Consider the following 23,511-nt stretch of genomic DNA (forward strand, 5'->3'; position numbering starts at 1 on the left):
CTGTCAGTGACCATCCTCAGAACCACTTAGGGTTCCACCCACTTAGGGTTCGTACAGAATGGAGAACATGGGCCCTAAAGTCAGGGCAGGCATGGGACCTCTCTATAGGTTAGGTCTGCTTCTCATCACTGTTTTTCTGTGTTTTTCCCCCTCTGCTTTCCAATGCAACCAGTTGGACTGTGCTGCAGGGAAGAATTGGGCGCCCAGAGAACCCGTTCCGAGTGGCCCTGGAATATATCTCAAATGGAAACCGAAGCTTATCTGCAGTGGACTTCTTTGCCCTGAAGAACTGCAGTGAAGGTATCTGAATCTGGCTTTCCCCATCCACTCCTTGGTAGCTTGTTGTCTTAAGTAGGTCAGTAATCTGCCACCATAATTAGCTGAAAATGTGCACACTTATACAGAAGTGTCTCCAGTGCTTTGGGTCTGATTCTGAATATTGCCAAGTGGTTCACAGCCCAGCTGATCAATTTTCAAAGATTGAGTTATAATATTATATCTACTTAACTTAAAGCTATATCAAATAGAATATAGTCTTTGTTGGATAACACATTAGCTTAATTTCCCTGGAGTCCAGATGCTTTCAGCTATGGTTTTGTTTTGTTTTGTGGAAATTTTCAAATGTTTACAAATGAATAGAATAGTGCAATGGGCTCCCATATACCCTCAACCCAGTTTCAACAATTATCAACATTCTGCCTTTTTTTTTTTTCACATGTATCTCCATCCTACTAACTTGATAATGACTAGTACTTTACTTTTTTCCCCCCTGAGGTAAAATTTACAATTAAGTATTTTTAATGATTTGATTTAAGCTGTTATTAAGGGACAATGTGGGAAATGGTTATATGTGAAAATTCTTGCTTATTTTGTAAAAATCATTAAGGCATGTGTCATTGAATTCCTTTTGCATAACTCCACATTGTGAATTTATTTCAAGATTTATTAACAAGAGAAGACATCTCTTTCCTGAAGAGTAATTTGTCAATTTTTTTTCTTTTTGTCTTTGTTGCCAGGAAACTCTGAGCTAAATGCAATACTCAATCACAGTAAATTATATCTGTGTCGTTATTTGATAAACTTATTTTCCCTTCCCTCTACAGAGTTTTTGATCTTCTATTCCTATTTTCAAGATGATATTTTATATATATTTTTCATTAGACATTGCTCCAAGTGTGATTGGTATGCAGGAGAAGACTGATCATTGATATAGATATGAGGTTGATCTTTCCTTGATTCTTCAAAAGACCTAGGGTCATCATTATAAATATCCTTTATTATTTTTCCACATGTAAAGGGTATATAAGATGGACTTGAATTGTACAAATCTTTAGGAAACAAGTTGTTTTCATAGCCACTATTCTCCTGCCATGCCTGCCTCTTCCTCGAGGTTCACTAACCTGTGCTATGGAATCTGTGGTCTGGAGGCCCAGGAATGAAGTATAGACAGAAAGGGAGTCTGTGGCACTCCCAGGCCTAACCTCTCCATTTAGAATGTTCATCAGCAGCCATGAAGGCTCATAACACATAGCCATTGATTGCATGTTGAGGCCCAGTTTTGATTTTGAAGCTGAATACAAAAGGGACTCCTTTAGGTAGGGACCCTACTGACCACCCAGTTCCTTACCTTGCTGTTGCTCTTCATTCACTGCTAGCCTTGCAAGAACTTTCACAAAGTGGTTTTCTTTCTTTCTTTTTTAATCAAAACTGGTTTATGTGTCAGAAAAAGAAAAATCTATCATAACATGATAGATTGAACTTCAGTTCAAATTGAAAAGGTGCCTAGCCTGTGATGTGAGACGCTGTACAAGAAACATATGGTTTGGGAGAAAGCCAGGAGCTTGTACAAATGTTTCCACACTCACTAACTTAGGGATTTGTGAACGTCTCTGGACATCATCAGTCCTCACCGATGTCAAGGGTCCACGTACCGTCCAAAAGAGGTTATGTGTTGAAATGGAGCCAGTTATCAGGAATGTGTCAGGAAGAAGGTATGAGTTCCCAGAATTGGCCTAATCTCATTTCAGCAGCATCAGAAGGGAATAAGAGGCTATAAAACTCCAAGTATTAGGCCCAGCACAAATACTCTTGCAAAAATTCTTTGCACCTGGGAAAGATCTCAACCAGTTGTGCACATTTTTCCTTCCTTACGCCTACGACTTCCTTTCACCTACAGTATTCTCCCTCTGTAGTTTGTCTTGCATTTGCAGCAATCCATTGCACAGTTTACAAGATATGTTTCTTTTCTGCTTCTCTACCCTTAAAAAACCAAGAGAGTTGACCTCTCTAACTTTCTCTAATGGTCCAGAAAGTGTTTCTTCTGGCAGGACACTCTCTTAAGGAGGAAGAAAAGAAATCTGTCTCTGATTCCTTAAGGAAAGTGGACCTGCCAAGAGACCCAGGAAGGTTCTCATGGCCCAGCTACCTTCCTTCAGAGGCTCCAAGTCCAAGAACAGATGGTTTTCATGGGGAAGCAGGTGTCCTCTGTGCTCCTTCTCAGGTTTGGAATCCTGTGGCCACCAAGAGGTATGAGAGGACCACTGTGGACCTGTGAGGCAGAGAACAGAGTGATCCCAGTGTTTCCTGAGAACTTCTAACTCTTTCTCCTATAATGGAACAAATTCAGGTGCACATCGGGTGGTGTGGACAAGTTGAAAACATAAGAAGTATCCTAAAGCTACCCTCATATATTTAAAGAGAAGGAGTTGTTTTGCAGGCATACCCAAGGCCTGTTTGATGTAGACAAACATCTGTGTTTTCTGAGATCATTACTTCAGTTAGGTCATGAAGGGGAGGAGCTAAGAGAAGTAGTGCATTTGAAGGGGCGGAGCTAAGAGAAGTAGTGCATTTGAAGGGGCTGATCAGGTTGATAGGTTTCTGGGATATCTAGTCTACTTTCTACCTGGGTTCGATCCCTGGGTTGGGAAGACCTCCTGGAGAAGGGAATGGATACCCACTCCAGTATTCTTGTCTGGAGAATCCCATGGACAGAGGAGCCTGGTGGGCTATAGTCCATGGAATCACAAAGAATTGGACATGACTTTCACTTTCAGCTTTTCAGCTTGTAGGGTATCTGGTCTGCTTTATATAGACTTCTACAACCCTTCCTTGTCCCACAAGAAAAAAAATGCCATTTTAACTAAACTGGAGATGGGGTCACTGGGACAATTCTGCTCGCAAAAGAGAAGATATCTATCTGTGGGTGCCATGAAGGCAGAGGTCGTGACTCCCTCTGAATCCTAACACCTGTTATCATAGAATGTAACAGTTATTAGCTGATCAGTTAGTAAGCAATGAAAGCTCACATCTATGGAGCATTTAGCATGTGCACAGATACAGTGCTGATCCCTTTACACGTGTTAGTTATCTCCTGTGAGCTTTACAATAACACTAAAAACCAGGTACTATTATCCTCATTTTACATATGGGGAAACTGAACCTCACAGATGTTTCTAAAGTTACCATCATTGTATAGTTAGGGAAAGGTAGAGCCACACTCAATCCCAAATCAGTCTGATCACCAAGCCAGTATTTCTATCCATGACATCCTGCTGCCTTAATGGAATGTGTAGAGGCTGGAGTTTTATTTACCTTAGAATTATCTTTGACTCTTCCTCTTATCCCTACATCCGGATGATCAAGCCTTGGGCTCTAGGCTTGTGGCTGCCTCACATTCTATCTGTTGCTGTCTAGATGCTACTGTTACTGCTTCTTGAGTTTATCCTTCTGACTTCATTTCCTCAGCCACGTGCTTTATTCAGGCCTTCATATATGTATTCTGGGACTTCAGCAATAGCTAAATAGACTTCTAGCTATTAGACTAAATAGACTTCTAGCTATTAGACTAAATAGACTAAATAGACTTCCAGCTAGTCTCCCTGATACCATTATCCATCCTTCACACATTGCCAGAAAAATCTCCTCCAAATTCCCTTTGCTTGTGGCATTTTCATGAGGTTCCAGTAACTTCTTATTGTCTACCACATCAGGAATATGAAGGTTGGGCTGGACCACTTCACTCAGAAGTGAAGACCACTTCACATCAGAAAAGTGATGGCTGCAGATCACCCAGCTGGTTGATGGTAGAGCTGGGATTAACATCAGGACCACCTTGACTCTGACCTTGGTGCTTTCACCACTTCTCAATCCTGCCTGGGAAGCCACAGTGCCTCTGCCTGATTTCCACAGTCATTTACAATCCGGCCCTTCTGTACCTGCCCAACATTATGCCCTCTGTTTCCCCATACCTCTCCTCTAACAGACTGGTGTTCTCTACACTATGCCAATAATGCCTACTTGATCCCAGGCCTTATGTTTTGAACACTGATTCATCATTTAAGATCCAGCTTGGGGCCCAAACCCTCCAGAACATCACTCACAGCTAAAGAAATTATTCTTGGAAGACTTTGTTCTCTGCATCTAAATTTAGTAGCTATTTTATAATTATTTCTCAGTTAGTCATTTTGGGGCCCTAACGAGGTTCAGAACCTTGTCTTATATTGCTTTTATTTCTCCACAGTGCAGTTAACACCATGCTAAACATATAAGAAACACAATGTAAATATTTGTTGACTGATCAGCTAATCAATCAATTGACAAATGCTGTTCCTGCTTTTATAGCTTTGGGCTATTACCGTATTACTCCCAAAAGAAAGTAGCAGTGAGTGGAAATTACTTGGAAGAGATTTTTCCCTCATCTTGAAAGAGTGGTGTGTGTATTCAGTACTGAGGGCAGGGATATCAACCCTTACATGCCCAGGCTCCCAGGGAACCCTTAACCCTTTCATAATGACTTTTCTTCAGCAGACAATTAAAGCATAGGATTATGCAGTACACTCATTGGGACTCCTCAGGTTCAGAGGAACCTGCTGAAAAATACGTCAGAAGAGCAGTACTAGCATCTTGAAAAGGACTTGAAAACAGTCAGTGTGTTCATAAAATTACATATTGCAAACACCCACCTAGCACCTTCTATGTGCCTGGTCCTGTCCTATGCACATTCATATATTAACTCATTAATCCTTCCAGCAACACTGTGAGGTATGCATTATTATTATCATCACTAGGCACAGCAGTCACGTACCCAGAGTCTCACAGCTGATATTGGAATGGAGGCCATCTGGCTCCAGCATCCATGCTGTTAGCTGCCACACGCTGGTGCTGCCTGTGGAAGGTCACTGCTGCTAAGGACCCCAGAAAGCATCTAATCTGCCTCCCTCACCGTGTGGAAACTGAATGCACAAACACTCAAAAATTTACCTTGAACTTTAACACACTAAATTACTGATTAGTCCAATGTGCTTCCTACCTCCATCTCATTGTCATCAAGTTCTCAGTTTTTCTAAGAAACCAACTCAGAATTTCCCTTTCCCTGCCCAGACGGGTCAAAGGCAGTTTAAGAGGACCACCACACCCTTATCAATAGTGGGTCCCCCATCCATGAAAATCAAGGATGTAAGCCTAAACACATTTTACTGCAGGTGGCCATAGTTCTTTCATGAACCTACAAGAATCAGAACTGAGATTTCCCAGATGAGAGCCACATTCAGCTCACTAACAGACCTTTTCCCAAGAAGCACTCATGGTCCCTTACTCTATCAAGACATTGTCACACACATTACTTCTAATCCATTCAGAGAGGGTGTCAGAAGCCTCACTCACACTATCCATGGTGCTGAGGGTGATTTCACTGACTTCTATACTTCAGGAAGGGGGAGGAATCCGAGGAATACAATGCAGTCAGACCACTGCAGACACCTTAAAACACGTGTCCCGAAAGAGTGGGAGATGACAGCTATCTTAGCCTCTTTGTGCCTAAAATGAGGACATGTAAACTAGATCCACAGTCTTCAAACATTTTTTAGAGGCTTAACTCTTAGTTCAAACAAAGTCTTATATAAAAACCCAGGATATGAAATTACACAAGTACAGCTGGCCTAGAGGAAGTGACGGTGAGGAGCCCACCAGTCTTTGACAAACCTTCCAAATGGGCTTTCATGAAATACAGCTTGAGAGTTGCTGGGCAGTCTGATTTTTAACTCTCCTATTAACCCCAGCTTTTTGATCCTATTATACTGTACTTATTTAAAATGTAATAGCAAAACGGAATTACATTAACCAGACCTTCTTTAAATGATTAAGACTAAGCCCAAGGCTATTGTACTTTGACTATGGGCCATTTCCCCAGACAGACTTTTGTCACTGTGGGTCCTGGCTTTGAGATGCTAAGTATGGAGCCGGTATGATTGTTTCCAATAAAACACGCATGGCATCACCTGGCCCTCTCTCCCTTCTCTTTCTTCTTACTTTATCAAAGACAGTGATGGGCACTGGAGGATATCCTCCTTAGACCAAGAGGGGACAAGATGAAATGAGAGAAGCTACACAAATAGATTCCAATATTTGGCCAGCCATGTGGAACCAATTAACCTTTAGAGTAAGATCCAAAATCCAGCTGGGTAAAATGAAGGATAACCTCATGGGCTCCTGGCAGCCTGGCCCAAACTGGGCATTTTCTGTTCCAAAAGCAAGCAGCACCCCAGCACCTTCCTTAGTTTGTGCTTGTGAAATTACTGTGGAATGCTGTCTTGGGACTGCCAGCAAAAACCTGTCTATGTAGCAGACTCATTCATCCAACCGTCTGTGCATTCACCCATTCATACGACAGGTATTTACTGAGCGGTACTAAACTAAATGCATAGTGACCTTGATATAAACTTGTTTCTGTCTTAAGATTGAGTTTTGATGTTATGGCTTTAAGATCTCTATTCTACTTAGGACAAACACTGCTCCCCAAGGGCATCCCTGACTTATATTTAGTTTGCCCAAGGTATTGAATAGGTGCTCCATTTGTAGAGATGTCTTCCTCCAAACTAGTTACAATGCACCTTTCTCAGAAAGAACACAGAATGAATGCTGAACCGGCAATCAGGGAATTTAAGTCATGTTTCTACCTCTTCCTTGGTGGCTCAGACAGTAAAGAACCTGCCTGCAATGCAGGAGAACTGGTTCAATACCATGGTTGGGAAGGTCCCTTGGAAAAGGGAATGCAACCCACCCCACTATTCTTTCCTGGAGAATTCCATGAACCAAGGAGCCTGGCAGGCTACAGTCCATGGGGTTGCAAAGAGTCAGAAACGATTGAGCAACTAACACTTTCATTTCTTTCACTTCCACCTCTTTAGGCTTCCCAGGTGGCGCTAGTGGTAAAGAATCCACCTGCCAAGCATGAGAAACATTTTTGACCCCTGGGCTTCTCTGTCTTCTTTACTGTCTGGCTCAGACAGTAAAGAGTCTGCCTACAATGCAGGAGACCCAGGTTCGATCCCTGGATTGAGAAGATCCCTTGGAGAAGGGAATGGCAACCCACTCCAGTATTCTTTCCTGGAGAATTCCATGGACAGAGGACCCTGGCGGGCTACAGTCCATGGGGTCACAAAGAGTAGGACACAGCTGAGCAACTAACACTTTCACTTTCAAACCCTGAGTCAGGAAGATCCCCTGAAGGAGGAATGGCAACCCACTCCAGTATGCTTGTTTGGAGCATTCCACGGACAGAGGAGCCTGTCCATAGGGTACAGTCCATAGGGTCACAAAGAGTGAGACATGACAGAGCTACTAAACAACAGCAAACAATGCAACACTGTGGATCAAAAGAGACATCAGGTCTCCCCCAGAATTGGCACACTTTTTTAAAATTTAAAACAGGAATAACAATATGTCAACGGCTGACCCCAAATTGACGTTAATCGTGAGGGTCAAAGGAGAGGATGGCTGTGGAGGTGTGTTTGTGGATGTTGCTCTGAGCTCCCTGACTTCTCTGGCCTCAAGTCTTTGAAAATGAAGCTACTCCCTCTCTGCCACTCAGTTTCTCATGGTGAAACAACCATTCACAGAAATAAATTGAAACAAACACTTCATGTTAATGACAACAACGTGCCAAGTGGGTGATGGGAGCTGCAGCATCGCCAACCTGATGCCAGCATCCAGGTGGCCAACACCTGGGTTGGTCTCTTCAAGGGACTGAATCAATCATGTGGTGGTGGATCTATTGCTCGGAAGTGAAAACCAGAGAGGACCCTGAGCCACAGCCTGGTGTCCTCACTTAGTTCTCACTGTGACTACCTGGTGGAGGGTGAACCTCGTTTACCAAACATTCCCCTTCTTGACTCCCGATCTCTAAAACTTCTTGCCTGTTTTTTACCTGTGGACTGTGCTCTTTAAAAGATAGGCATTAGAATGACTAAAATTTCATTTAGCCACTGAGATCTACTCACATTTCCCTGAGTGCCTTCCCACCTTTAAGCTTTTTTTTTTAGCTATGCCCCCTCCATTCCCAATATCTGCTTCTCCCAGTCCGCCACATCTTTCAGATTTCTGCTCAAATATTATCTTCTCCCAGAAGTCTCAGCCCAGAATTGTGTTTCTATATATTTCTGTTTTAAAACAGCCTACTTCTTTCCAGAGTTATTTATGTGTCTTGCTCAATAGATGCTAGGTTCTATTTTTTTAAAGACTGTCTTTTAAAAAAAAAACTCTACATCCCAATTACCAACTAACAGTGTTTTTCCCATAGTAAGTAGTGAATAAAGGTTTTTTTGTTACAATGTAGGAGAGAGATTACAGGCTTTGGAATCAGAATGAGTGTGGAATTCCAGCTCCATCATTTACCACCCTTTTGATCTCAGAGGAGGTTTCTTTTTTTTTTTTTCCAATCTGTGAGTTTTGTTTTCCTCATAAGTAAGTGGGACTCAGTTCAGTTCAGTTGCTCAGTCATGTCCGACTCTTTGCGACCCCATGAATCGCAGCACACCAGGCCTCCCTGTCCATCATCAACTCCCGGAGTTCACTGAAACTCATGTCCATCAAGTCGGTGATGCCATCCAGCCATCTCATCCTCTGTCATCCCCTTTTCTTCTTGCCCCCAATCCCTCCCAGCATCAGAGTCTTTTCCAATGAGTCAGCTCTTCGCATGAGGTGGCCAAAGTTCTGGAGTTTCAGCTTTAGCATCAGTCCTTCCAAAGAACACCCAGGGCTGATCTCCTTTAGAATGGACTGGTTGGATCTCCTTGCAGTCCAAGGGGCTCTCAAGAGTCTTCTCCTGCCAGGGTCCAGCCCTGGTGGAGTCAGAGGATTTGAAGGGGAGACGGCTTCGGCGATGAGGATACGATAGAATTAAAGATATATAGAGTGGTTAAATAAAGATAGCTCAGTGAGAAAATTCAGTGGAGAAAAGAGGCTGAATAACTTGGTTTACGTGGAAAGCCAATAAAATTCCAAGATAAGGAATTTGAGTCCCTACGTAGGCCATGGGTGTCCTCCCACTCTCCTGAAGGAGAGGAGACACTAAGGCCTCCCTGGTCAGATCTTAGAAGCCCAGGCAAAATTAGTAGGTTTAACGAGCCTCCATGCTCCAGATGGGAATTCAGCCAGAAGGTGAGAGAAAGAACGACATGGGGAGACCAAGCTTTGGTGAACAAGGCCTGCACTTTATTTTCCAAAGTAGTTTTTATACCTTAAGTTGTGCATAGAGGATAATGGGGGAAGGGGTAGAGTCATGCAAGGACAGCAGTCCTTGATCCTAATCGAAGCCAGGCTTTCTTCCTGCAAACTTATCATATGCAAAAGTTTAGGTGATTTACATCATCTTCTGGCCAGGAGTCCTGTTAACATTTTATGACCCTTTCTGCAGAAAACTTATTTTTCTCTAAAGGTGATTATTCTAAAGTCAAGTGCCACCCTCCAAAAGCATTAGATAAAGTTGCATTCCTACAGGGCAAAGGTGTGGTGGGCTATAACAAGAAAAGAATTAACTCAAGGGTCCAAGGTTACAAACATTAAAACTACTACTTACATTCCTATACACCAATTATATTAATCAATACACTCCCAGGGACACAGTAGGTAAGGGATATGGAAACTTAGCAGCAAACATTGGCCCAACAAGTGAAAAACCCCTCACCAATACAATTTCTAATCAATCTTTTAACTGCTCAAAGGAATCTTTATTTAGACAGTTTAGAACATCTCATGCCTCTCATGGTTGGGAGGCTGTGAACAAGCACATGTGGCCGGAAGAACCTGTTCAGGCAGGCTAGAGGACTTCCAAAGGAGTTTGTAAGTTGAAACACTCTTGTCACGCCCAGGAACTTTTTTAACTGGAGCTGTAAGTTAACTCTTTTTCAGAGAGAGGTGGTGGGGGACAGCTCCCCATAAAGTCAGAGGTGTAGGTGAGAGCACAAAGCAGTAAAGTAGGCAGACTATGGTTTTGGGGGTCGATGCTCCAGAATTTCCAGGGGGACTCCTGAGGCTCGATCCTGCCTTTGCGGATGCCAAGCCTCCTTTCTCATGACCTTTGCCATGGGCAGATTTCCTCACGCTGGCTCCCAGCATTCTCCAACACCACAGTTCAAAAGCATCAATTCTTTGGTGCTCAGCTTTCTTCACAGTCCAACTCTCACATCCATACATGACCACTGGAAAAATCATAGCCTTGACTAGATGGACCTTTGTTGGCAAAGTAATGTCTCTGCTTTTGAATATGCTATCTAGGTTGGTCATAACTTTCCTTCCAAGGAGTAAGCGTCTTTTAATTTCGTGGCTGCAATCACCATCTGCAGTGATTTTGGAGCCCCCCAAAAATAAAGTCTGACATTGTTTCCCCATCTATTTCCCATGAGGTGATGGGACCAGATGCCATGATCTTCGTTTTCTGAATGTTGAGCTTTAAGCCAACTTTTTCACTCTCCTCTTTCACTTGCAACAAGAGGCTTTTGAGTTCCTCTTCACTTTCTGCCATAAGGGTGGTGTCATCTGCATATCTGAGGTTATTCATATTTCTCCCGGCAATCTTGATGCCAACCTGTGCTTCTTCCAGCCCAGCGTTTCTCATGATGTACTCTGCATAGAAGTTAAATAAACAGGGTGACAATATACAGCCTTGGCATACTCCTTTTCCTATTTGGAACCAGTCTGTTGTTCCATGTCCAGTTCTAACTGTTGTTTCCTGACCTACACACAGGTTTCTCAAGAGGCAGGTCAGGTGATCTGGTATTCCCATCTCTTTCAGAATTTTCCACAGTTTATTGTGATCCACACAGTCAAAGTCTTTGGCATAGTCAATAAAGCAGAAATAGATGTTTTTCTGGAACTCTCTTGCTTTTTCCATGATCCAGCAGATGTTGGCAATTTGATCTCTGGTTTGTCTGCCTTTCCTAAAACCAGCTTGAACATCTGTAATATATAATTATGGGTTTTGGGAAATTAAAACTGATATTGTATGTAGAACCCCTAGCACAGTCCTTGGCACGATGAATACCATCTCCCTCTCTCTCCCATGTCCCCCGTCTGAGCTGAATGTCCCCATTCAGGAACCAGGACTGAATAATTCTGTAGGACTAGCCCATGGTGTGTTATATGTTGGCAGGGTCCTACCCACCTTTCATTTATGTTGTTGCTGTTTGTTTTCATTTAATATACTATCTTTTTAATCATTTATTTTATTTAATTGTCAGTTTATAAGATTTAATTTTCAGTAGTAAATGTTTACCAGCTAGCTTGCAAGATTTCTGAAAATGTAACAATCAGCTCTTACCAGTGAGTGTGAGCTGGCTATAACCCACCACTGCACTCTTCCTTTCCCAGATTGTTTTTCCTAAATCCCAGACATTATATTATCTTATCCATAGACATTTCAGCATATACCTCTAAAACCCCATTTCCAACAGAGATCCTGATAACCCAGATCTACATTTTAATTTCCAAGGCAGCTACTTCTGTATGCTTTTATCTTTAATAAAGTCAGTTTTTTTTTTCTTTTGTGACTCAAGTGCACAGAATCCGGTTTCCCCAAAGGAAAAGGACCGTTTAATCCCATGGGGATGGCTGAAGTCCAGGGAAGACCCTAAAAGTACATTGACCCGACTATCACATTGCCTCCTCAAGCCAATTAAGCGTGCAATCTAAAACAGCCAGGCCCCAGCTGGTGGAACCAGGAAAGAACTTTGTCCGCCCCTCCTTTCCCTTCTGATGCATAGCTGCTGTTGGCAGAGACTTTTATATTCTGGAATGGCTTACTCATAATCACTAATAAAGCCAATTAGAAATGCCCCCACAAAGTGCCTAGGAACAAGAATGATTGCTTGGGTGACTGTTTTAAACATTCGACCATTGAAAAATCACCTGGAAATGGGGGCAGACACAAAAGGTTTTAAAATATAAATAAATAAGGAACCAGTGTGCTGAGGTCATTGTACTCCCAAAAGAAAATTACTTTCAAATTACAACTACATAAAAGAAATAATTGAAAAGATTAATCACACTAAAATAATTGGTCTATTTTACAAGTAATTTGGAGCAATATTCAGTCATTGACATCAATGTCTAGTAGTAAAATAGCAATGAATTCCATTCTCTGACTAATGTATTTATTTTATTAATGGTACTAAATGGTGTTGTTACTGCTTATAAATATTTCATAATTTTTAATTCATTAAAATGTTCAAGGAACTTCCAAAAGTATTTATTAGTTTAAGTCATTCTTAGTATTCAATATGCGATTGCCATTCTGCTTGGGTAATTAAAAAAATTATTGTTTTGGGTAATGGGAGTCTCTTTGAATTTGGAGGATTAAGCCCCAGTTATTAATGAGACTACTGCTCCAGATGGTGATGAATGAGGGGCTTGGTGAAACTGTGTTCCCTTTTTGCATCTCTAAGGTTCCTCTGTAGCCATTCCGTAAAACCTGGCCCTGGAGCTGTGAGGCAAACAGGGTGGACCCAGATAAATTAATTCCGGAGATAATAAGAAGAGTGTCAGTTTGAACATTGGTTTCAATCCACTACCTCTCCCACCCCCATTTCATCTTCCTGAAAGAGCTGACAGCAAAATTCATATATTCCAACCTCGCCTCCTGTTTCTTTCATTCTTTGATAGGGGCCATAACAGGTGAAATGAACAAAAAGATGCAACAGAAAGAATGGACACCCAATACTGAATAGTGGAAGGAGGATAGGACTTGGATGAGGAAAACATGCATTTGGGTCTTGAGTTGTTTGGGTGCCACGTGTCCATTATATCCTGCAGTCCTAGATCATTCATGTGTGAAACACAGACCGTGGATGGTACCTGCCCCAGGGTCCTTGTGGGGTTTGAACGTGTTCATCTGTATGCCTGTGTAAAACAGTACCTAGAACCTAGTGGGAAACCAAACAGGATTAGTTCTACTCTTCTCTAAGTCCAAAGAGTGTGTCATGGTGGTGTGCCAATGGCCTCAGCAACTCTTAACTAACTGTGCTATTACACAAACAGTTGGTATGAGTCATCAAGGAAAATCAGCCATAGTGAATTGTACAACTCAGGGGCTCAGTGAAGTCTAAGGACATCCGCTAGAGGAGGGACAGGTTAACTCTGCCCAATAGGTCTGAGATCAGGCTCACTGCACTGCCTCCAGAGTGTCATCCACACAGGAAATGGCTAAAGTCATTTGGCTATAGGCAAATTGGGAGGGGCCAGGATCCAATAAGTGGCTTGAGGTGAAGTGGGGCCAATGCTTCTCGAACTTGGATGCTTGTGTAGTGATGTTGTGGGGGTTGATTCCACAGAATCAACATGATATGTCTTTCCAGATTGGAGTTGGGGGACATTTTCTATTGAAATTAGCAGGCTATATGTTGGGCTCCAGTGCAAACTGTGCACAATTAATAAAATACCTTTTCTGTTCATAGCGATCCCCCAGATTCTGGAAGGTGACTTCATCCTTCTCTGCCACTGGGAGAACAGCAGAGGACATGTTGGTGAAGCACCATTTCAGGGGGACAGAGGGACATGGGTCAGAGGAAGTACAGACAGGCCTGGGGTCAAGCAGGTACCAAAGGGGAGGTATCCTCTCAGTGCAAGCCACGGAGGAAGGGCAGGGTGGCAGGCAGAACTCCACTGACACCAGAAACCAGCAGCAGGGCCCTGAGCTACCTAAGCTACCAGAAAGGCTCAGTTCCTAAAATTTAGGTACCAGGTCAGGGACAAACTAACCAAATATTAGACTGCAAAGTCCCCTGTGCATTGACCTAGAGCTTTTAAACTTCCTCAAGGACAGAATTAATCTCAGAGTTGGTTTGGTTTGGTTTGGTTTGGTTTGGTTTGGTTTGGTTTGAAGGAGGATACAGGGAGGGGTTTGTAAACCTTATCTGAAGACTTGGGAGACATTTTACTTCCTCTCTTCTGGCACCCCTGCACAGGGCTCCTCACTTCAGGGGCTCAGCAACTTCCGGGGTAGTATGGGCTGAAGGAGCCATTTGCTCTGCTTGCTGGGGGGCATAGACTCAGAACGCTGGAGCCTAAGTGGCTGGGATGTGAGGCTTTTTCTCTTCCCTCATGGTTATTTTGCCATTTTTGGCATTCTACATCCTCAAGTCATGCTGTGATCATGGTTTTTGTGGAACTTTAGTTTGCCTTTCTTGTTGTGATTTGTTTGGGGAAGAAACACTGAGAGACTAGTTGCTCTGCAGCTTCCTGGAAAGCCCTGCAGTGTAGAGTTTGCAAACCACAGGACAGACGGTCTCTGGGATCCCTCGTTCTCTCAGCTCCATCATTCTGGGATTCTCTCAGCAGCATGTGGGTGAATGCAGTCTTTTGGCTTTTGCTTCTTCATTTAGCTCTTAGCCAAAATTTTGTATCTAGAAAACGCTTAACGAACATTAACTAATTACCCTTCATTAACCATTCATGCAGCTGGTACAGCAGGGTCTTACCATTTCCTTTAAGAACACGGGTGTAATATCCTATCTGGACCCCAGCTCCCACTCAGGGGGCAATGGGGTCATCATGGCGGCACTGGGATATTCCGGAGCTCACTAGGGGAATGGGCCGGAAGGTGGGCATGGGCTCTGTGAGGCTACAACCACACTGGGATGCCCTTCTATTCTAACGAACAGGAAGGACGAGCCACATTGCCAGCCAATGGCAGCTGAGAGGCAATAAGCTTTAATTAGAGGCTTCTTCCAGGAAATTCATATGAACATAATAAGTCTGTTGTCTTAAAAGGCCCAAAGAGGTTAAATGCCTCGCCTTTCTTTTTGCTTTTATAAGCTGATCTTTTCAATCGTTTGTGAAATGTAAATATAGTGAGGACATTGACTCTGAAGAGCTCCCCACTGCTCCAGGGACAGGTAGCCCGAGTCTGGGGTCAGGAGGCAGCCTGTCTGTAGGTTTATGGCTCAGGAGCACAGAGCAGGGCAGGCAAATGAGCTGTCACAGCTGAGCGCAGCAGAAGGGAGAAGGTCACTTGGGTCTCTGTGAGGGCTGGGAATGAAGCAAGCTCCCTGTGCCGCAGGCCCAAGAGGTCAAGGAGAGCCTGTGAGTAGCCTGAAGTCTCTGTCCTATGAACTTGGGCCCACGAGTATATAAAGCTAGGGTGAGGAATGCCCAGAATTACATTATATGGATAAGAATGGAAAATATTCCTTGTAATGGTAATTACAAGGAGAGATGTTTTTCTGCTTATCTTACCATCTCAGGAATGATATTTTTCTTTACTGTTAGTATGCAAGCACAGACTTTTGCTCACTGGCTGTCATGTGCTCTCATGTTATGCACACGGCACATATGTACAGTAATGTTAGAGCCCTGTTGTCGGGCCATTCTCTGCCATCCTTCTCCTGATGTGGCCCTTTTCCCATTCCTTTCTCTCATCCCTTACCTGTGGCATGTGCAATGCCAAAGCTTCTACTCCATTCAGAGTCCTACCTTTTGTTTACTCTGTGATAAGAAATAAGTAAAGGCAGACAGATCATTTCCCTTCTCAGTTGTTTGTTTGGGCATCCTGTGGACAGCCTGTCCCTACATCTCCCCACTCTCAGCCTTTCTTCCTTCCGTCTCCCCTAGGCTGTGGATGTCTTCATCTTTTTGTTTGTCTGTTAACCCAGTATCTTCTCAACTCTCTTCCTTTCCTTGTGAGAAGAAGAAAATCGGGCCATGGAATCACTGTGGCCACTTCAGTTATCAGTGAGCCTGCTCCGCTTTCATTCCAGGCACAGACCTCTGGCTCTGCACCCATGGACAGAAGCTGAGACAGGCAGGTTGGATGGATCTGGGATGGATCTGGGGCGTGCATATGTAGAGTCTTCCTGTCTTTTCCTTCTTATTCTAAGCAGAGATTTTCTCCTCTCCTCCTTTTTCCCTTTCCCCATGTTTCCTCCCTTCCCTTCATGAACCTGTCACCCTCTCATTCAGGACCTCACCCACCCGAAATGCATATGCTCTCTCTCTTACACACACACACACACACACACACACACACACAGAAAGAGAGGGGGGGGGAAGGCATGAACATGCTCAGGAACAGGGAGAGGTTTTGAGGGACATTTGGATGTGGGACTCCTAGAGAGTGCCTATGGGACAAGATCATCATCTTTAGTTGAGTGAGGTCTTACCTAAGATGGAAGTCTTTCCTGGTGTTGATCACATGGCAAAGGCAAGGATCTAGGTAGATAAAAGGATCTGGTATTTTTTTCTGAGCATCAAGAAATGAAATGGGAGTGAGCTCTTGGGTACTGGAGCTGAGGTTGCACTCACTGCATGAGAAGACACTAGAAGCCAAGAAGGAAACGTCACTGGGTTTAGGAGAGCTCTCTTCTGGGGTCAGCAAAACACAGAGTCTAAACTCATGGGGCACACCTGAAGTTTTGTCCCTTGTCTTTCCCAGTCTTCAGTAGAGTCACATTGAACATTCCAGCTTACCTTGGTTGTAGTCCAAGAGTTTTGTATGGGCACTGTCTCGGGTCTTAAAGGGTTTAAATGTCACTCCTGAGACCAGATTGAAGATGGTAGTAGTGATTTATAGGAATCTCCAGGGAAATGGCTAATCTTCAAAGAAGAGGGAGGAAAGGAGGGAAGAAAAGAGGAAGGGAGGGAGCCAAGTCTTGAGATCTAGCCACTCCCCCCACTGTGAAGTTCTCTTTCTGGACCAAAGTTGAAGATTCTGATCTTCACTGATAAGGAAGGTGGGATCTCCTTACCTGGGATATGTGCAGATGCATCAGTTGGGCTTCCCATCTTCCCACCATCTCGAAACTGGACTCCACAATAGAAACCCAGCCTCCCAGAACCAAGGCTGGAGACCTTATTAAAGAACCCAAACTCTTTAGGCTTTTCTAGATTTTAAAAAATCTTTCTTTGTTCTTCCATGTTTCTGTATTACTGGTACAACTTCATCAGAGGCTCCGATGACATATGAGGTCCCCCAGTCTCTAATTGTTGGTTGTTGCTTTTCAGAGACAAAAAATAGAAAAGGAGCCACACAGTCACAGTCACTATTGTGGGCTCTTTTGTCAGGTGTATAACTCCTCCTTCCATACCCCACCCCAGCCTTTGGTTCCAATGCAGACAACTCCATTCATGTGCTATGAGCTCTGTCCACAGAGCTCAGCAAGGCTTTGTAGGACTCATGTGGATCATCCACAGTCTTTTTGACTTTCGCTTCTGTTATTTTCCCCTCCTGCTAAGTTGCAAGCCTTCCACCTCATCTCTGTATCCCTGGCACTTGGTTCAAAGCCTGCAACACAATAGGGGCTCTTTGAGTTTTCACAGAGTGTTAAATGAGTGAATGAACAAATGAGTCAAGAGGGAGCAGTGTGGAAAGTGTCTGTGAATGCAAAGCCGAGTGGAAAATTGAGATCAGCAGCTGGAAAGTGTAAACAAGGCAAATGTATCAACATTGCAGATGATTTCAGATGTCCCCTTAGTCATTTAGGTGGAACTTCTACTTTGTAAGTATAGGCAGACAAACACACCCATAGCATGAGCTTAAATTCCAGATTTTCCATGCCAACATAATAATAAAAATCATTAATACTATTATTGTTATTGTTATCATTATTGCAAGAGTGGACCCTCCAGTATACACCATCTAGAAACCCCTTCTGGAGTCCTGAACACCACCAGGACTAGACAGGTTGCTGACCCATGATGTACTCACCTCCATGCTATCTACTCAAAATAGGACTTTGAGGTGGCTCTGAGGATGTTACAGAGGAATCAAAGAGCAGAGGTGCTTGTGGTGGCTGTATTCTATCAACTCTCTTGCGTTCTGCGGCTTCAGTGAACTCTACAGTTCTTCACTTTTGAAAATCACAAGTTTGATATCATTTAGCATCCGGAAAGGAACTAAATTAATCCCCCCCACTATCCCCAGTTTTACAGGGTAGCATACTGGGACCCAAAGAAGTTAGGGCTCTAAAATTACCAAGTGGCCAAGTCATGGCTTTTGACGTCCTATCCCATTTTTGTTTTCCTTCAGTCTCTTCCTACTACTTCTCAGCATTGGAAAGATTAGAAATTGGCTTTAGCATCTATATATTTCTGTTTCCCACTGCCCACAGAGCCTCATGCCAGATCCTCACCATCCAGCACAAGAGCCTGGCACAGACCAGATGTTCAATAAGAGGTTTTAATTGAAACAAATGGAATGCACAGCATCCTGATAAAGTATTAATGGGTGATAAGCATACTGGAACCTTCTGTCTCAGCCTGTATCTTCAGAGATACCAGCCCACGCTCAGCCCAGGAAAAGGGCATGCCTAAGAGGAGAGTTATGGCAGGGAAGAAAATCCAAACCAGGTTATGAGAAGCAGCCCATTGGAAAGGATTTTAAATATCACATAGAGGATGTAAATTTTACAGTCTATATGCAAAACTTACAAATTAAACTTCACTTGGCTCCCATCTCTGTGGATGGCAAATAGCTTAATCGAAAGTCAACTCTAAGAGTCAACTCGGAACTGGAATTTTCTCTGTCCCTTTTGGCTAGTTCAGACTCCTCCCCTCTGCCCTTCCCATTCCTCTGGGGAGCCAGTAACAATGCGAAGGCCCTGTGCCAGTTGGTAATGAAAGAACCATGTACTCTGGCCTTCCCTAAGAGACTCATTCACTCCCTGTTGGTCTTTGGTCATTGAGCCAGGCTCCTGAGTGTGACTGAGGGAGTGAGTCCTGGCTTGCAGGTCCATGTGGATCATTCCAGCTCCATCCACAAGCCTCTCCAGCTCTGTCCACACCCACTTAGCCACCTCTGGACTCCTCAAAGGAGATACTAAGGCTCCTGACACCCTCCTGTGCTGCTCTGGGTTCACAGTCCCTTTCTGCCCTCAGCCTCCCAGCTGCCCCATCCCTCTCTCCTGACCCTACTGAAGCAGCCCGGTGCTAACCCAGGGCACACAGGTCTTCCTGTTTGCAAATATCCTCAAACTTCCTGGTCTCTGTCCCATGCCCTCACCAGGCCAAGCCTTTCCCCAGGTAGGAAATGTATAACCCTTGTTGCCCTAGCAGAGCCACATCATTTGTTCTCCTTTTCTTATTGTCTATGGGGTCTATTCCACACCATTGTAGGTTCTATCTCACTCTGTGATTTTTATTTATGGGGTTTAAGGCCTATGTTTTAGGAGTCTTATTATTTTTGGTTCTAGGTATTCAAGACTCAATTTTTTGACTCCAAGGTCTAATTTGCTCTTGAAAAAGTCCTGATCTTACTGTTGAAAATCTGTATTTTCAAGTGTATGTGGCCTCCCCCATCAAAGGCAATGCCTGGAGAAAGCAATAGCAACTCTCTAAATAGAAGTGAGGGAAAGTGTCTGCAAAGCTCAAAATAAAGAAACCTCAGAGGGGTGTTCAAAAATACCATCATAATTTGAATCATAATTTTCCTAATCATGATAATGAATGCATGCTAAGTCGCTGTCATGTCCAGCTCCTTGCAACGCCATGGACTATTCTGCCAGGCTCCTCTGCCCATGAGATTCTCCAGGCAAGAATACTGGAGTGAGTTGCCATGCTCTTTTCAGGGGATCTTCCCGACCCAGTGATTGAACCCATGTCTCTTACGTCTCCTCCATTGGCAGGCAGGTTCTTTACCACTAGTGCCACTTGGGAAGCCCAATCATGATAATATCATATTATCACAGATCCTGACTCCAGTTGTCCAGCTGTGCCTCCAGCTAAATAATCTCCAGAGAGAGCTTTCAGTTCCCCCTTTTCAATGATCTTCCTGGAAAGAGTTCCACAACTATTTTGATGGGAGACAAAGACCTCTAAATATTTCAAAGTTCTACGATGGTGCAGCCAACATCCATCCCTTCTGGATGTGGACTGTCACCCTGAGTCAGGGTCAGAGCCCCACAGTACAGTGTGAGCATCTCTGTGGTCCAGCCCAGAATCTCCCCTGACAAGAGATCTCAACCTAAAGCAAACCCAGTCTGGGTTCTGTGATGGCCAGATTCATTTTTTGAAAGCACTTCTTCATCTGTTTCCTTCTCAAGATTCCTATAACATGTCAAATCAAGCTCAGAGACCTTGAATTCTCTCTTCTCTGCCCCAAGCTGCATCCTCAGTCTGCTCCCATCTGACTGACCTCTGACTAAATCCCACTCCAGCCCACCAGATCAACAACCTGTCCTCTGAACAAGCCAGGGATAGTCATTCCGTGGGTCCCAGCCCAAGGTATTCATCAGCAACCATCAGAAGTCTCATATCATCTCATCTCATCATCCCCCAGTGGCTGAGAACTTCCCACAGTATCATCGTTTAAACTGCTCATTTGGCACTAACTAGCCTTAGGCATCTACTGCTCACAGCTTCTCATAGAAAGTGATTTCACTTTTATAACTAGTCTGTTTGAGGTAGAGTGTATACAAACTCTTGATTCTTCCCTGAGAATGTGTCCCTGCCCATCTAGATAGCACACTCTCTGAGGACCATGCCCCATGGTGAAGGAGATTTTTGGAGCCACACACAGCACTCACCGAACTCAGCCCCTCTAAGCATTGCCTGCTTCTCTTCATAAAATGAGAATCATTTTAATGCCAACTCTGCAGGGATGGGCTTAGACTCAATGAGACAACCTGTATAAGAAAATAGCACAGGAAATTTTTGAAAAATTCTCTTCCTTCTTTGTTTTTAGAGTTCTATATGTTTCTTCCTCCTTCTTGCCCCTACTCACCAAAATGGATCCTACCAGTTCACACAATGGCCTGATACATGAAGCATAATAAATCCTCAATAAAAATGTGTTTGATGGATGAACAATAACTGATGAATTAATTAATGAGAACAAGCGACATGTTAGGGTCACTCTATTACCCACACTGGCTCCCTGTTCCACCTTTGATCTCTACCAGGGCAGCTTCACCCAGCCTCTGGGAGGCCTTCTGACCACTGCTTTGAGCTCCAGCTCTCCTTCATTCATTTTGCTAAGGAAGAGCTTGGCAAGGATCCCTCAGCAGGCTTCAGTTTCCTTGACAGTGAAAACCTGGGCACTTCTGAGGAATGATTAGTGGCTATTTTTTAAAGGACAGTGTGTCCTTCAGAAAGAACTGGCAGAATTTCTTACTGCAGGTGTGCTAGGGGCTTCCAGCTTTCCTAAGCAGTGACATGAGGCCCACAGCAAGCTAACCTCGTTGTCTGGAACCTTCCCCAGGTCAACACCTGTCCTTTGTCTCAGAGAAATCACCATAGCTCTTCATACCACTTCATTCCCCTTTCCCGGAGCCACGAGACAATGTGATCATTACCCAAGCTGAGCACTTCTGTTCTAGGTCTGAGAATGCCAAATGTTGGCCATGGAGGTGGGGTAGCTCTTAGATATAGGAGTCTGGATAGAAGCCTCCCTTTAATTAATCTCTCATCATGAAAGTCTTCAATTGAATGTAGAACATTAACCCAGTCATATTTAGATTTTTCCCATTTTGAATATATGTTTATGGCCCATAATAATGAGGGACTGTGAGGTTGGATGACATTTTTAAGGGCTTAGATTTATTTCAGTGAGATCATTAGAGAGTTTTATAATCTCACTCCCAAGATGGGAGGAAGAAGGAAGTCTTGTAGGGGTGGGGGTGTCAGTTCACAGCAGCAGTACCCCAGTTTCCAGCTAAGGTATTATATTCTCCCAATGCTTTTCACAGGTTGCAATCTGGTCTCTTCCATACATTTCATAATAACCTTTCTGAAGAGATGACTGAGTCTGAATTGTTGACTCAAACTGTACAGCTTTCCAAATATCCTGCTTTCAGAGTAGGGATGATGAATTGAAGTTATTTATTTCTCTTTTTAAAATGTGTCCATCATTGAGTACAAAGATTAAAAGACACAATTCCTTCAGCAAAATACCCTGAGTAACCTCTACATAGGCCACATGAACTACAGTCTAGACAGGCAACAAACCTGTGTCTCAGATCCAGGGTAACAGTGGTTCGGGGAGCTCATAGACCTAGCAGACATGTCCCAGTGGAAGTGAAGCTTTTCTGAGGAGGACATGTGACTTCCACCTACACTTGATTTCTGAGTCAAGAGACCAGCCTCTTTAGGCTGAGTGGTATGAGCTCAGACAGGCACCACTCCATGGAAAAGGTCATGCCTTCAGTTCCCTGGATATGTTGTTTTCCAAAAAATAGCCCAGCAGCAATGGATAAAGTCCCCAGGAATGAGGAAGCCAAAGTAGGGTCTGTGTTCCCAGGAAACAGACATTCCCAGAGCCATCGATTCATTATGTTAGTACACAGCCCAAGTTGTGCCTGAGAAGAGATCCCTGAAACCTCACACTCATAGGGAAAGGCTCTAGACAGCCAGGATGAAAGGGAAACAGGCTCACCCACTTCCACTCAGGATCCCTAGAAAGGGAAAGAGGCACGTGCAAAAGAAAGGGAAGTGAGAGGTGGGGGAAAGATGGGGAAAATGCGTGGATGTTAATGAAAGCATTCAGAGAAACACCTTAACCTTTTTCCACATAAAATGTCAGCAATGTGACAGCAATACTAGCTAGAAAGTTAGTTGTTGTGGTAACCCATGTAAATGGGAACCATTGGAAGAGAAATTATATATGCCTAATACTTCCAGTCAATGTGGTTTTGTTACTGTTTTAGGGGGTTTGGGGTGTAGGAGGTGGTTTCTTTTGACATCTGCTGTTTGCTGGTTCCATGCTAGGTCCTGGGCAATATAAATATAAAAGCAATTAAGCCAAGTTTCTAAGCTTTAAAGAGCTCAGTCCAGTGAGTAAGACAGACATGAAAGGAAGTGATTACAATACAGTGCAGTGAATGCAGATAAAATTGTTTCACAGCGTCATGGAAATATGGAAACTAGAGTGACTAACTCAGGGCTTGTGTGAAGATAATTCAGCAAGGCTATAGAGGGGAAGCTGCATGTAGAAGAGCCCAGAAATTCCTCCCATCTTGAGACCCACCCATCTCCCTGAAGCCTCCCTGGCCCTCCCTCTGCCCGCAGAATCGCCCACTCCTTTTGCCATGTACACACCCCTCTATGGTAGTCTTTCCACACCTAGCCACACGGTAAACGCTGCTTGCTCCCAATATACTGTGCGCTCCTTGCACGCAAGGACCACGTCGTGCTCGTGTTTGCACCTTTAGCACCTAGACTATTGATGTAGAATACTGTGTGTCAGGTTGTGGGGTCCTCATAAGTGTTTGTCAGAAGCAAAGAAGGAAGGGAAACAAGATGGGAAGGAGGGAG

The 23,511-nt window shown here is 43.7% G+C and overlaps 1 protein-coding gene across 1 annotated transcript in view; it reads left to right on the forward strand.

The window, feature by feature from the left end:
• ALK (ALK receptor tyrosine kinase) overlaps positions 1 to 23,511 on the forward strand; it is a 732,834-nt gene that overhangs the window by 540,978 nt on the left and 168,345 nt on the right. Inside the window, exon 5 of the mRNA XM_024999478.2 lies at positions 173 to 300. Within this exon, the coding sequence (XP_024855246.1) occupies positions 173 to 300 (128 nt within the window). The remainder of the gene's footprint in view (positions 1 to 172; positions 301 to 23,511) is intronic.

This window comes from Bos taurus, chromosome 11 (genome assembly GCF_002263795.3).
Source record: "Bos taurus isolate L1 Dominette 01449 registration number 42190680 breed Hereford chromosome 11, ARS-UCD2.0, whole genome shotgun sequence".
NCBI classification, from domain to species: Eukaryota; Metazoa; Chordata; class Mammalia; order Artiodactyla; family Bovidae; genus Bos; species Bos taurus.